The sequence below is a fragment of the Lepidochelys kempii genome, chromosome 7 (genome assembly GCF_965140265.1).
Source record: "Lepidochelys kempii isolate rLepKem1 chromosome 7, rLepKem1.hap2, whole genome shotgun sequence".
Taxonomy (NCBI): Eukaryota; Metazoa; Chordata; order Testudines; family Cheloniidae; genus Lepidochelys; species Lepidochelys kempii.
The window spans coordinates 91,441,180-91,456,622 of NC_133262.1; the positions used below are offsets into that span (position 1 = coordinate 91,441,180).

Sequence of the window (15,443 nt, forward strand, 5' to 3'; positions counted from 1 at the left end):
TACTAGGGCTAATTAATCCAATTTTAATAGCTCTCTGAACTAGGTTTTTTATCTGCCTCATTTTCATTGGAGAGCTATGGACAGGTATGAATAATTTGCCCCTGGGCACTACAGCCTAGCATGCAAGGGAGTCCTGAGTTGGTAATGTGCCTGACTCTTGCGTGGGTGCATTACAAAGAAATGGATCCCATCACCCCTTCTCTTAGCACACCCAAGCAGAAACAGCTGCTAATTTGATGTAAGTAACCTAAAATGAACATGCAAAACTGTATCACTCCAATAGTGTGTGCTCCATGAGAATGTCTACAGGGCCCTTTCTCCAGGTACTGTTCTCCTCCTGGTTTACTGATCTTTTCATCCAGTATTGGATGAACTTAACAGAGAATGCAGGCTGCTGCCAAGCTACCTTTTCTTTTTGCTTCCAGTTTTTGCTGCTTGCAATGCATAAGCAATCAGAGGCTGTGCCAGATGGCTTACTGTGGTACCAGGCACAACTTCACCACACCAAGCTTCATCTCTCAGCAATTCACTTCTCATCGGATATAGTGCAGTGTCTGCATTGTATTGTATGTGCAGAGAGAGCACTCTTGTTAACAGATGAATGTGCTGTTTTACACAGAACCAAGATGTGGCTATTCATTACAGTGGCATATTTGTTCCAAGGAACTGTATCTTCAGAGAAACTCATAAGAATGAAGAGAGATCATGTGTATCCTGAAGCATATATGAACATTGTAAGTTATTCATTGGAATTAATTTAAAATGAATGGAATGCTGATAGCACAAAATTGTTTAGAATGGTCTGCATTAACAGGTGCAGGTGAGATGCACTTCGCTAACATTTCCCCTCTTCTCAAACACTTACTGTCATTCTGTTTTGCCAAATGTTCCTTCCTATCTACATATATAGGAGTCCAGCTTATGAGGGGTAGAAACTACAACAAGTTCTATTTTTCTTTACTAAAGTAGCATAGTAAAATTTCCCCTTTGAATATTTGATTGCTGCAGCAGCACCAGCCTTCCAGCTGAAAAGGGCAAGCACTGAGGGTTCTGGAACTACATACTTCCTCAGCCAAGATTTTTGGAAGTGATTTGTGATATTTGGATGTCTCCATTTTGGGGGGCGCCCAGCATCAGACATAGTAAAGGGGCTGATTTTCAAAAAGTGCTGAGCACTCACTCCCTGAAAATCAAGCCCCTTTAAATCACTAGTTTCTTTTAAAAATTTTTGATCCTACTGTCCTGCAGGGTAAATGCCACTAAAGAATGCTGAATCTCTGTAAAACAACCCTGTCTTCCAGCAGCAAATGTGGAACCTTAAAGCTCTGGGACAGTGGTGGTTTCAGAGCAATGAGCCAGCTCTGCTCACTTCCTGTGTGACCCTGGGCAAGTCACTGTGACATACCTGGGTCCAATCCTGGCTCAGGAACAGCTGTGTCACCCTTGCCATGCAACCTTGGGTGCCTTACAATGCCTTACTGAAGTAACTCCCACCTGGGCAGCTCACAAACAGCCTTCCAGCAGGCAAGCCACATGCTGAGTGTCTGTGTGTGACTGCAGTCTGCCAGCCACACTTGGATTACACGCTGGCTCTCACCAGCCTTGGTTATACTGCAGGGTGACCCCAACACACCCCCAGTCTTAGATTTCCCCCCAGAAATGTATGTCCCATACAGCCCAGCCCTCTTCTGGACAACACAAGTTACATTAGGTCCATTATTTCTTTAAAATAAATAATATGTGCACAACTTGCCATCCCAAATGTAGTTTCCTAGGCACTTCAACTTAGAGACACTGGATTAGATAAAACAAGTTTATTAACTACCAAGAGAGATTTTTAAGTGAGTACAAGAAATGAGGCATAAGAGTCAGACATGATTACAGGAAAAATAAAGATAAGGCATTTTCTAATACCTAACTTAACAAACTATATCAGATTCAAGCAGTTTCTCACCATATATTTTCAGCAGTCTTTCTGATCAAACCCTGTAGATACAGACCCCTTCTGTGGTTCAGATTCAACATTTTCAGATGAGCACTAAGAGACAAAAATTCTATGTGGAAGGATTACCCTGCTGCCTTTTTCTCACTTGTTTCAGCTTCCTTTGTTTCCCTTCCTGTTTGATGACTCTGTTTATTGCTTACATGCAAATTAAGCAGAGCCCACATTCCTTTGTTTATGACAGACCTGTTTGCCAACCTGAGTTTGGGCAGGGCAGTGGGTTTTGGAAAATGCTGGAAGGGCATAATGAGTGGGGTCCCACAAGGATCAGTTCTGGGTCCAGTTCTGTTCAATATCTTCATCAATGATTTAGATAATGGCATAGAGAGTACACTTATACAGTTTGTGGATGCTACCAAGCTGGGAGGGGTTACAAGTGCTTTGGAGGATAGGATTAAAATTCAAAATGATCTGGACAACCCGGAGAAACAGGCTGAAGTAAATAGGATGAAATTCAATAAGGACAAATGCAAAGTACTCCATTTAGGAAGGAACAATCAGTTGCACACATACAAAATGGGAAATGACTGGGACTAGGAAAGAGTACCACAGAAAGGGATCTGGGGATCATATGGATCACAAGCTAAATATGATTCAACAGTGTAACGCTGTTGCAAAAAAAGTGAATATAATTCTGGGATGGATTAGCAGGAGTATTGTAAGCAAGACATGAGAAGTAATTCTTCCACGCTACTCTGCTCTGATTAGGCCTCAACTGGAGTATTGTGTCGAGTTCCGGGCACCACATTTCACGAAGGATGTGGACAAACTGGAGAGAGTCCAGAGAAGAGCAACAAAAATTATTAAAGGTCTAGAAAACATAACCTATAAGATTGAAAAAAATGGCTTTGTTTAGTCTGGAAAAAAGAAGATTGAAAGGGGACATCATGGTTTTCAAGTACTGTACATAAAAAGGAGGAGAGAGAAAAATTGTTTTTCTTAACCTCTGAGGATAGCCCAAGAAGCAATGGCTTAAATTGCAGCAAGGGAGATTTAGCTTGGACATTAGAAAAAAGTTCCTAACTGTGAGGGTGGTTAAGCACTGGAATAAATTGCCTAGGGAGGTTGTGGAATCTCCATCATTGGAGACCTGTCAGGAATCATCTAAATAATTAGTCCTGCCACAAGTGCAGGAGGCTGGACTAGACAACCTCTCCAGGTCCCCTCTAGTTCTATGGTTCTATGTGTTAATAAAGTCATATAGGAAAATCTTATAACTTCGCATACATTGTTGCCACACACATTTTATCAGGACAACAATGACCAGCAAATTGAGTTTTCAAATGATACCTTACAAGGTATACTTTGAACAAAGATTATTACAAAAATTTTTGAATACCGGGGTATATTTAGTCACTTAACCTTTCTGAGCCATCATGTAGCCTACTGTAAAATGGACATAACAGTATATTATGGGGCAGTTGTGAGGTTTGCTTAGTTCACAGGCAATTTTGAATTGAAAGTTAAGGTGGTTTCATAATATTTCTATTCTAAAAAGCTGGAAATTCAGTATCAGAAAAGTTCAAAAACTGACTTTAACACTACCTGAGATCATTCCTTTTTCCCTATTCCCTCCTACCCCCTGCTTACATTTCCAACTTATTCCACATGTCTTCTCTGGCACTCCCTAGCTGCATAGAGACCAATGAATCATCATCTCACCAAGCCTCAACACAGAGTCCATAGACCTAAGTTTTCTCCACCGCACCACATTTTACACTCTTAAAAATGTCAGCATTTTACATCTTAAATTTGTAATCATTTTACTATTCCTGCCCTTGAAAAGGGCTCCTTGCATGAGTGAATGTCAATATCTACCTATATTCAAATTTTGTAGTGTTAGTTGATTTCATTGGAGACAAAGAAAAGGGTTATGTAACTGGCACACCTATCAAAAAGGAGCCAACTTTAAGGGGTTTTAATCACAAAAATAACATTTCTTTTCAATTTCCTGCAAAAGTTCTCTGATCTACTGAAAGATTAACTTTCAGGGAATCTTTTGAGAATGTGATCAATGTTATTGTTGCAGTTGGAGTGGGACTTAGTATTATCTAGGTCATTCCTCACAGGTGTTTATTTAACCTGTTCTTAAAAACCTCCAATGATGGATGGAGATTCCACAACCTCCCTAGGTACAGTAATTTGTTCCAGTGTTTAACTACTCTTTTAGTTAGGAAGTTTTTCCTAATGTCTAACCTAAATCTCCCTGGCTGCAATTTTAGCCCATTGCTTCTTGTCCCGTACACTGCGGATGTATCATTCATGTATCAACAATGTATCATTCTCCTTTTTATAATAACCTTTTACGTACTGGACACAGTACTCCAACTGAGACCTTATCAGTGCTGAGTAGAGTGGGAGAATTACTTTTCATGTCTTTCTTACAACACTCCTGCTAAAACATTCCAGAATGTATTGTGGAGTATGAAAGAAAAGAGGGGTAGTTTGAGGGATGTGTCATTAAAATATGTCTTTTCTTCTTTTTCTTTTGGACACTTAATAACTAAGGGACCAGATCCTCAGCTGGTCTAGTCCACAATGTTTTCTCATCACAGAGATCCTTCCATGTACATACTGTGTAGAAAATGGACACCCGTAAGCCATCTGAAGCAAAAGCATTTGTGTTTTCTTTTGCAGAGCGAGCTCATTACCTATAGAGGGTACCCCAGTGAGGAGTATGAAGTGGTGACAGAAGATGGCTATATCCTTAGCGTTAACAGAATCCCTTATGGAATAGAAAATCAGGGGAATACGGGTATGATTTATTTCTGTAAAGCAAGGAAGACTTAAGAGGACACATTTTGAAAAGCAGGTGTCTAAATTGCTTTGCCAGTCTGTATAAGTTTGGACTCAAGTCCTGCTTGCCTTAAGTGGGTAGTCACACTGAAGTTGATGGAAATGTTTTTGTGAGTAAGGTGAGCAGAATTTGATGCTAAATCAGTGGTATTGAAACAATTTGTATAGAGGGGGTGCTGAAAGCCATTGCACTCCTGGTTCCAGCACCCATGTGCTAATGGTCTGTTTTTGAAAATCTGGCCTTGAATGAACTGAAGCTTGTGCTCTGATCATAAGCGATTTGGCATTTGATCAGTAGAAGTTTAAAAAAAAAATGTAATCTACCCCAAACACCCACTGTCAGGAGAGCCCAGTTTCTTCCTTGGATCTCATGGTTTGTGTTGTGGTTGCTTTTGTTCACAGCTGTTTAACCTCAGTGATGAATTAACATTTTGAATAAAGAAGGCCTTTATTAAATATTTCATGCCTTTACTACTTAAATTAAGGTATTTAGAAGCTCATTTCTCAGTTCCGCCAGAACGTCTTCAGTAAAACCAGGGAGACTAGACTTTACATTCTGGTATTCCTAAGATAAACAGCAAATCTACTTTTTAAAAGTCCAGGCATTCATTATATCGCAGAACAAATTGAAAAAGGGATACACACTTTAAAAAAAATCCATAGGAGTCTGACTTTAATCCAGCGCAGGACTGGGAATCACAGTTTTGAGTACTGGATAGGATTATCATTGTATTACCATATTAATCAAGCAGCTCAGTAAAGTGTGTTTTTTTTTCTTTCAGCTGTAAAGCCTGCTGTGTTTCTCCAACATGGATTACTAGGAGATGCTAGCAACTGGGTCACAAACCTGGCCAATAACAGCCTGGGCTTCATACTAGCAGATGCTGGCTATGACGTTTGGATGGGAAACAGCAGAGGGAACACCTGGTCTAGAAGACACCTGAATCTTTCTATTGAGCAAGATGAGTTCTGGTCTTTCAGGTAGACTGAATTATTGAGCACTGTTGGAAATAGTATTTGGAGGGACATGGGATATTGAAATCTTTCATTTTTATCTGTCTGCTCATCTATCTAGATTTTTATAAAGCACCCATCACTGTGGTGTCAGTGAATCTAGGTCATTGGTTTAAACTCAGTGCAGGTTGACAATGAGTAAAAATTGTTGACATCTGCTGGCTTAGAAGCTGGTGCTGGATCATGAGCTGGCTGTGATCTGTCCACACTGTAAAAATATTACCATAACTAGCACTAATTGGAGTCCTCGTTGGCCTATCAGACACTGCCGAGGTTCAACAACGGGCTCATGGAAGACTGTACTGCCTGTGTCCACACTGTATCTTCCCTGAAGACAAACAGAAAACTTTAAAGTTAATACGGAGATATACCTATCTCATAGAACTGGAAGGGACCTTGAAAGGTCATTGAGCCTAGTCCCCTGCCTTCACAGCAGGACCAAATACGGTCCCTTATTTTTGCCCCAGATCCCTAAATGGCCTCCTCAGGGATTGAACTCACAACCCTGGGTTTAGCAGGCCAATGCTCAAACCACTGAGCTATCCTTCCCTCAAACTTCAATCACTAGGGCTTCCAATGCACTTTTATTTTAATGATTGTTTGAAGACTAGACTGTAGTGTACATTATATGATCCTGTGTCACAATGGAAATGGTTCCATTGCTGTGTAATTAATTCTTCCTTCTACATAAGATTAGGCATTGGTTTGATCCTAAGATCATTCAAATTAAAAGGAGTCTGTCCATTTACTTCAATGGGGTCTGGGTCAATCCCTCAGGTATGAGCAGAAAGCACCTCGGAAATTAGTGAACTGTCTCTTTTACACTAAGCGCCACAAAGACCTAGGACTCTCAAAAGCAGAATTACTCACAAAACAGTTTGTTTTTTCTCATCTGACAAACCTAGATTTCCCTTATCCAGTGCTAATTCACCTGGGATTTAATTTATGCATGCATGTTTTGCATCCTTTCTCTCTGCAGTTTTGATGAGATGGCGAAGTTTGACCTTCCAGCAGTGCTAAACTTTATTATGCAGAAAACTGGACAAGAGCAGTTGTATTATGTTGGCTATTCACAGGGTGCCACTATAGGTACGTAATGTTACAAGGAATGCAGACTGATGTGTTATGGATAGGGCCCTACCAAATTCATGGCTATGAAAAACGCATCACGGACCATGAAATCTGATCTCCCCCCATGAAATCTGGTCATTTGTGTGCTTTTACTCTCTACTATAAAAATTTCATGGGGGAGACCAGCATTTCTTAAATTCGGGGTCCTGACCCAAAATGGAGTTGCAGGGCATCACAAAGTTATTTCAGGGGGGTCATGGTATTGCCACCCTTACTTCTGCTTCTTTTGGAGTCAGGATCCCTACAATTACAACACCATGAAATTTCAGGTTTAAATGGCTGAAATCATGAAATTGGTGATTTAAAAAATCCTATGACCATGAAATTGACCAAAATGGACCTTGAATTTGGTAGGGCTCTAGTTATGGAATCATGTCTGCACTGCTATACAGTAGTGAAGACTGTGTTTGGGTCTCTGACTCCTTTTATGAGTGACCTAAAATTCAGATGTAAAAACACCTCCTAAACTGACAGTTGTAAAATGTAGGCAACTTTAATGAATCCAATTTTTATTTATATGAAAGATAACAAAACAGAATGGGCCAAATGCATTCCTGCTGTAACTCCAATGATTTTGACTTACACTGGAGTTTAAAATGGCCCAATTCATGGGTTAAGGGGTTTGGAATCTAACTGGGGGATCAGGGCTTAAGATAAGGCAAGCAAAATATCGAGATGGCTGCACACAGAGGGGTTGGGTTTAGTGGAGGATAAAAACAAAGGCAATATGATGAGGTAGTTGTTTGGGAGAGTAATGCATGTATCTTCAGAGCTAAATAGTGTATATATACTTGGGATGAATTTTTGGAGAAGTAGTGGAGATAGGGTATCAGTGTAGGACGAGTATGTAAGATAATAGTTTTCAAGCCTGTAGGACAGGGAGGATAGTGGAGTTTCAAATGAACTCTAGGATGAACACTTACTTCAATAATCATCCTGCAGTTTGACTTACAGGCAATCCTATAGCTATTCAAATATTGATTGGAGTAGGATAAATACTGATATTTTAGTTTATGAAAGTTGCTCTAGTTAACTTTTCTCTTGAATTTTCTCAGCTTTCATTACATTTTCAACAATGCCCCAGCTGGCTAAAAGAATCAAACTGTATTTTGCCTTAGCCCCTGTAACTACAGTTAAATATGCCAGAAGCCCTGCAGTAAAACTCCTGTATCTTCCTGAAAAGTTTCTCAGGGTATGTGGTACTTCTACTCAAAATATTTGATCATCTAAATATTTATTTGACTTTTAGAATGGACGAACTGAAAACATATATTTAACTAGAAATTTATGGGTCTGTTCATGTCTGTGGTTAAAGATGTTCAGCTCTGCCCTACAACACTGGGTGAATTAATTGACTTCCTTACGTCTTTCACTTACTTATGTCCAGAAATACAAAAGGAGAATATTTCATTCCACAAAGTTAAGTTCATGACTTAAAAAAAACATACTTACCTATATTTTCTGTAACTCCAGAAGAATTGCTGTGGCTCCAGTCCTACAGACACTAAATCACATGCATAAGTGTTACGCAAGTGTGAGTAATCCCACTGATGTCAGTGGAGCTACTTATTTGTGCAAAACTGCTCGTGTGCATAAGTATTTGCAGGTTCAGGAGCAAAAGCAGAACTGGAGTTAACTTGAAAGTGAGTCTATCATTAAACAGGCAAAAAAATCTGAAGCACATTGATTGGGCAATGCCTGTGCTATACCTGTTTGAAGGATAAACAAACAACTTACTTCCCACATGTCCCCTCTTCCCCCCGCCCCAAGCAATATGTAGCCAGCAGGGAGGAAAAATAGGTGTGTAATCAATAAGGAAGGGGAGGAAATAAAAAGGGGGAAATAGAGTATAACGGATGGGGGGGGGGTTGAAAAAAGAAAAATGCATAGAACAATTCAGTAAGTGAGCAATACCTTTGTGTTTTTACAGGTCTTGCTTGGCAGAAGGGAATTATTTCACCAAAGTGAATGGCTGAGAAAGCTAGTTGTTTCCTTTTGTGGCCGCAGCATTTTTGCTAAGCTTTGTGGAAATGTCTTCTTCGTTCTGGGAGGCTACAATGTGAATAACATAAATATGGTATGTACAACCCAGCTGGCTGAGTTGTGTGGGGAGATTTCTAGCCCCTGTGTTTGTATTCATTTTTAACTTGAAACTCTGTGGCCTGAATCTTGAAGTCCTTAGTCAGGGCCAAATCACATCCTTCCATGGAAAAGTCCACAGGAATGGTTTGACAGATAGGAAAACCCTCAGAGGGCTATGTTCCTGTGCTGGGGGAGAGCTTTGCTCTACCTGTCAGAAATTCAGGCAGTTCAGTCCCCAGAATCCACAGATGTCCCAAGACTCACAAGTGTTTAGGGAAATAAGCTGGCTGCTGCCTATGGAACTGTAGTTTATAACTGGGGTTTCACAGTGCACTGGGTCACCCAGAAGAGGTTATTAAGCCTCAGGCTGCACCCCATTTTCAGCAGATTCCCTCTAAGGTTGGAAGGGAGAGAGGAACAATGCTTGGTAGCAAACCCAGCCCCCTCATCTAACTCCTCAACACTGCAGAGGTCTCTCCAAGGGTCCAAGAATGAAAGACATGCATGAACAGGGAGATTGACACTTGGAGGATCCCTTTTTTGTGCAATTCTAGGCAAAACAATCTGCCCCTCAAGTTTTTACTTGCACTTTTTTCAAGCAAAATCCCCTTTGATTTTTGAATTAGAGTTTTGCTGAATTATGGAATGTGTAACAGCTTCTTAAAGACGTGACTCGGGATGTGGCTGTATATGTTTATAGTAGTTAACACATTCCTGGACCATCAAGGGCTCCCCCTCATATCCCAAATCCTAGCTATTAATCCCTACAAGTGTGAACTAAATAAATACTCTGTAGTCTCTTGGATAAATCTCCTGCCTTATCAAAATGGTTGACTTCATATCCTTTGAGACTATAACTCCGTTAAAAATTCTGCATAATGTTTTTCGGTATCCAGTGCGTTGCCACATTTGAAGTACTTGGTAAAGCCTGATCCTGCCACCCTTACTCTTATGGAGTACCTTACTCCATGAGTAGTCCCACTGCTATCACCAGAAGTACTCTGGTGAAAAGATACTACTCTGTGAGAAAGGGGTGGAACTGGTCCCTCACTGAATGTTTTCTTTCAGAGTCGTGTTAATGTATATGTAGCCCGAGCCCCAGCAGGAACATCTGTGCAAAATATAATCCACTGGAGCCAGGTACTGTTCAGCTTTTAGGCCGCAAAGTAGGTACTAAGCACTGAATGTTATACAAATTGGGTATATTTAATATTCTCAAATGAAGTTACAGCTAATGGGTTGGAAACTCGCCTAATTTGTGGTTTACAACTGAAATCTCAACAAAAACAGTACTTTTTATTGACATTTAAACAACAGGTATTGAAATTCCTCCCGGAAAGACAAGCACATTTGGAAATCCGAGGGAAGGGTAATGCGCCACGTAGGCTTACTAATATATATACGGTACAGCAAACGAAAAGGCTCAGGTTCTTATTTTAATTAATTACTCCTTATAACAGCTCTTATTACATCCTTTTTTCTATACAACCTATCAATTCAGAGGCAGTATTAGAACTACAGATGATAATTTTTCTAGTCAGTAGGTTTACTATTTTGCCTTGTGTGATAGCATATCCTAGGAAAAGGAAATCTTGTATGACCAGGTTGATGAATTTTTGGTGTTGTGGTCAGTATAAGATAAGACATTCTTATACTAAGATAAGTACTCTGCCAATACTGCAGGATGGGGGACAGAGAAGGAAACACTTCCAAGTACCGTGCACTTGCAAATATGCATATGCAGCCATTGCAACCACAAACACTTGAACAGGAGGGAAAATACCAAAGAAACGCACCACAGCAGCACTTCAGAAAGAGGAACCACACAAAAATGAGGAGGCTAATTAAACAGATATTAAAAGGAACCGTCACAAGAGTGAAATCCCTGCAAGCTGCATGGAAACTTTTTAAAAACACCCCAATAAAGGCTCAAACTAAATGTATCCTCCTTATTTAAAAAACAAACAAACAATGAGAGGACGAAAAAGTGCCACCATGGCTAAGCAGAGTAAAAGAGGCAGCTAGAGACAAAAAGACATCTTTTAAAAATTGGACATCAAATCCTACTGAGGAAAATAGAAATGAACATAACCTCTGGCAAGTCAAGTGTGCAAGTATAATTAAGCAGTCCAAAAAAGAATTTAAAGAACAACTCGGCAAAAGACACAAAAACTAACAGCAACATTTTTAAAAGTCCATCAGGAGCAAGAAGCCTGCCAAACAATCAGTGGGGCCACTGAACGATTAAGGTGCTAAAGGAGCACTCAAGAAAGACAAGGCCATTGCAGAGAAGCTAAATAAAATCTTTCAATCAGTCTTCACTGCAGAGGATATCAGGGAGCTTCCCACACCAGCCATTTTTTTAGGTGACAAATCTGAGGAACTGTAACAGATTGAGATGATAAAATTAAACTGATCAATTAAATAGTAATAAATCACCAGAACCAGATGGTATTCACCCAAGAGTTTGGAAGGAATTCAAATATGAAATTGCACAACTACTAACTGTGGTATGTGACCTACTGCTTAAATCAGGATAGCTAATATAATGCCAATTTTTTAAAAAGACTCCAGAGGCAATCCTGGCAATTACAGGCCAGTGAACCTAAATTCGGTACCAGGCAAATTGGTTGAAACTATAATATATAACAGAACTATCAGACACACAGATGAACACAATTTGTTGGGGAAGAGTCAACAAGGCTTTTGTAAAGGGAAATCATGCCTCACCAATCTATTAGAATTCTTTGTGTTGCAACAAGCAAGTGGACAAAGGTGATCCAGTGCATATAGTGTACGTGGACTTTCAGAAAGCCTTTGACAAAGTCCCACACCAAAGGTCTTAAGCAAAGTAGGCAGTCATGGGATAAGAGGAAAGGTCCTTTCATGAATCCATAACCGGTTAAAAGACAGAAACAAACTGTAAGAATAAATTGTCACTTTTCACAATGGAGAGAAGTAAATAGCAAGGTCCCCCAAGGATCTATACTGGGACGAGTGCTGTTCAGTATATTCATAAGTGATTTGGAAAAAGGGGTAAACAGAGTGAGGTGGCAAAGTTTGCAGATATAAAATTACTCAAGATAGTTAAATCCAAAGCAGACTGCAAAGTGTTACAAAAGGGAGGCAAAATAGATATTTTGGATGTGTGAACATTTGGGAAATTTGTCCTGATTATACTTTTTATTAGGGCTGTTGATTAATCACAGTTAACTCATGTGATTAACTCAAGAAAATTAATTGTGATTAATTGCAGTTTCAATTGCATTGTTAATAATAGAATCCCAATTGAAATTTAGTAAATATTTTTGATGTTTTTCTACACTTTCAAATATATTGATTTCAATTGCAACACAGAATACAAAGTGTACAGTGCTCACTTTACGTTATTATTTTTATTACAAATGTTTGCACTGTAAAAATGATAAAAGAGAGTATTTTTCAATTCATCTCATACAACCACCATAGTGCAATCTCTGCATTGTGAAAGTGCAACTTACAAATGTAGGGTTTTTTTTGTTGTTGTTAAATAACTGCACTAAAAAAACAAAACATTTTAAAACTTTAGAGCTCACAAGTCCACACAGTCCTACTTCTTGTTCAGCGAATTGCTAAAACAAACAAGTTTGTTTACATTTACGGGACACAATGCTGCCCGCTTCTTATTTACAATGTCACCTGAAAGTGAGAACAGGTGTTCGCATGCACTTTTGTAGACAGCATTGCAAGGTATTTACATGCCAGATATGCTAAACATTCATATGCCCCTTCATTCTTCAGCCACCATTCCAGAGGACATGCTTCCATGCTGATGGCACTCGCTAAAAAAAAATTCGTTAATTAAATTTGTGACTCAACTGCTTGGGGGAGAATTGTATGTCTCCAGCTGTTTTACCCACATTGTGCCATATATTTCGTGTTATAACAGTCTTGGCTGATGACCCAGCACATGTTGTTCGTTTTAAGAACACTTTCACTGGAGATTTGAAAAAACACACAAAAAAGGTACCAATGTGAGATTTTGAAAGATAGGTACAGCACTTGAACCAGTTTAAGAATCGGAAGTGCCTTCCAAAATCTGAGAGGGACGAAGTGCGGAGCATGCTTTCAGAAGTCTTAAAAGAGCAACACTCTGATGCAGAAACTACAGACCCAAACCACCAAAAAGGAAATCAACCTTTTGCTGGTGGCTTCTGACTCAGATGATGAAAATGAATATGCGTTGGTCCACACTGGTTTGGATTGTTATCGAGCAGAACCTGTCGTCAGCATGGACCCTTGTCCTCTGGAAGAGTGGTTGAAGAATGAAGGGACATATGAATCTTTAGCGCATCTGCCATGTAAATATCTTGCAATGCTGGCTACAACAGTGCCATAAGAACGCCTGTTCTCGCTTTCAGATGACATTGTAAATAAGAAGCGGGCAGCATTATATTCTGCAAATGTAAACAAACTTGCTTGTCTGAACAATTGGCTGAACAAGAAGTAGGACTGAATGGAGTTGTAGGCTCTAAAGTTTTACATTGTTTTATTTTTGAATGCGGTTATATTTTGTACATAATTATACATTTGTAATTTCAACTTTCATGATAATGAGATTGCACTACTGTACTTGTATTAAGTGAATTGAAAAATACTATTTCTTTAGTTTTTTACAGTGCAAATATTTGATAATGAAATGAAAATATTCATGAAAATATTTCATAAAAATGAAAAACAAATACCAAGTGAGCACTGTACACTTGGTGTTCTGTGTTGTAATTGAAATAATATATTTGAAAATGTAGAAAACATCCAAAAATATTTAAATAAATGGTATTCTATTATTAACAGCGTGATTAATAGCGATTTTTTAAATTGCTTGACAGTCCTACTTTTTATGTGTGTACTTTTTATGTGTGACCTGTATCTCTTTAAAGAAATAGATACAGATTCATAGCTTCCAAAGCCAGAGGATCCATTGTGGTCATCTAGTCTGACCTCCTGTATAACACGGGCCATAGAATTTCCCCAAATAATTCCTTTTTAACTCGATCATATATTTTAATCTTTTATAGAGGCTCAAGGGGGAAAAAATGATTTCATTCTATACTAGTGTCTGTCCACCAGTTGGCAAATATGACAGGTGCTGTAATTTGGTGTCCCAAGCCCAGTTAGTTGTTGTTGCTATTTATTATTTTATATTGCTATTTATTATTTGTATTACCAAAGTGCCTAGGAGCCCTACTCATGGACCAGGACCCCATTGTGCTAACAAGGTTACCAACTGTTGGTAATTTCTTGGAAACTGACAGCAACACCTATCCACTTGTCTCTGAAACCTCTAACTAATTTAGTGTAGGCCTCCACATAGCCTTGAAATGGGATTAAGTGTAATTGCTGTCAACATAGTGTAAGGTGGAATCCAGCCAAAGTCTTTGAGGTGAAAGATTTCATGACTTACTTTTTATCCCCTGATCAATTGATTTGTATATTAGAATTGTAACTTTTTATCTTTCGTGCTTTTCATATTAGATACTTAATTCAGGGGAATTCCAAGCTTATAACTGGCGCAGTCAAACCAAGAATATGGCGAAATTTGGTCAGGTAGGATTATGATTTTTTTTTTTGCTTAACAGTGCCATCATCTTTGGAAAAATAAAACAATTGGGAAGAGAGCCCAGGAGTGGGGGGAGTAAGGGGTATTTTTCTTCCTGGTTTTGATTGCGGAGCAGCTTCTCTCATTATTTACTGAATGGATGTGTATAAAATTTGCTGTGACTTCACAGACTTTTATTTCTACACTATTCACTATTTTCCAGGCCACCCCTCCTTTATACAAGATAAAAGATATGACAGTGCCAACTGCAATATGGACTGGTGGACAAGACTTGCTTGCAGACTTAAAGGATGTTAATATTTTACTTCCTCAAATTATTAATCTTGTTCATTACAAAAACATTCCTGAATGGGCACATCTGGATTTCTTCTGGGGGCTGGATGCACCGCTGCGCATGTACAGTGAAATCATTGACCTAATGGAGAAGCATCCATAAACCACATACAGTAGACATGCTTTAGGTTAATGATGGCTTCCTCTGATGAAGCTAGTTTTCTCTGTGTAAGAGAAGAACCTATTTTCCTTTTTATAAAAAAGTTAACCTTTCTACTGACTCCATTACTTACTATGATTGGCTGTATTTTCACTACTTTTGTTGTTGTCATATTTTCTATCCTGCTGCTGATTTTCGGTAACTACAGCATCATTTCAGGAAACAAAGCTACATTTCTCAAAAAGAAAAGGAGGACTCGTGGCACCTTAGAGACTAACAAATTTATTTGAGCATAAGCTTTCGTGAGCTACAGCTCACTTCATTGGATGCATGCAGTGGAAAATACAGTGGGGAGATTTATATACACAGAGAACATGAAACAATGG

The 15,443-nt window shown here is 39.1% G+C and overlaps 1 protein-coding gene across 1 annotated transcript; it reads left to right on the top strand.

Annotated features, from left to right (window-relative positions):
• Positions 1–593: 593 nt before the first annotated feature.
• Positions 594–15,060, top strand: LOC140915346 (lipase member M-like). The gene is made up of 9 exons (XM_073354931.1): positions 594–734; positions 4,640–4,757; positions 5,581–5,779; positions 6,792–6,901; positions 7,999–8,135; positions 8,874–9,020; positions 10,094–10,165; positions 14,540–14,611; positions 14,827–15,060. The coding sequence occupies exons 1-9, from the start codon at positions 627–629 to the stop codon at positions 15,058–15,060; spliced, it is 1,197 nt and encodes a 398-aa protein (XP_073211032.1). The 5' UTR covers positions 594–626.
• The last annotated feature ends 383 nt before the right edge of the window (positions 15,061–15,443 follow it).

Coding starts and splice junctions, on each gene's coding strand:
- LOC140915346 (XM_073354931.1), top strand. CDS start 627: ATGTGGCTATTCATTACAGTGGCATATTTGTTCCAAGGAACTGTATCT. Junction 5,780..6,791: donor GATGAGTTCTGGTCTTTCAG/GTAGACTGAATT, acceptor TTCTCTCTGCAG/TTTTGATGAGATGGCGAAGT. Junction 10,166..14,539: donor ATATAATCCACTGGAGCCAG/GTACTGTTCAGC, acceptor TTTTCATATTAG/ATACTTAATTCAGGGGAATT.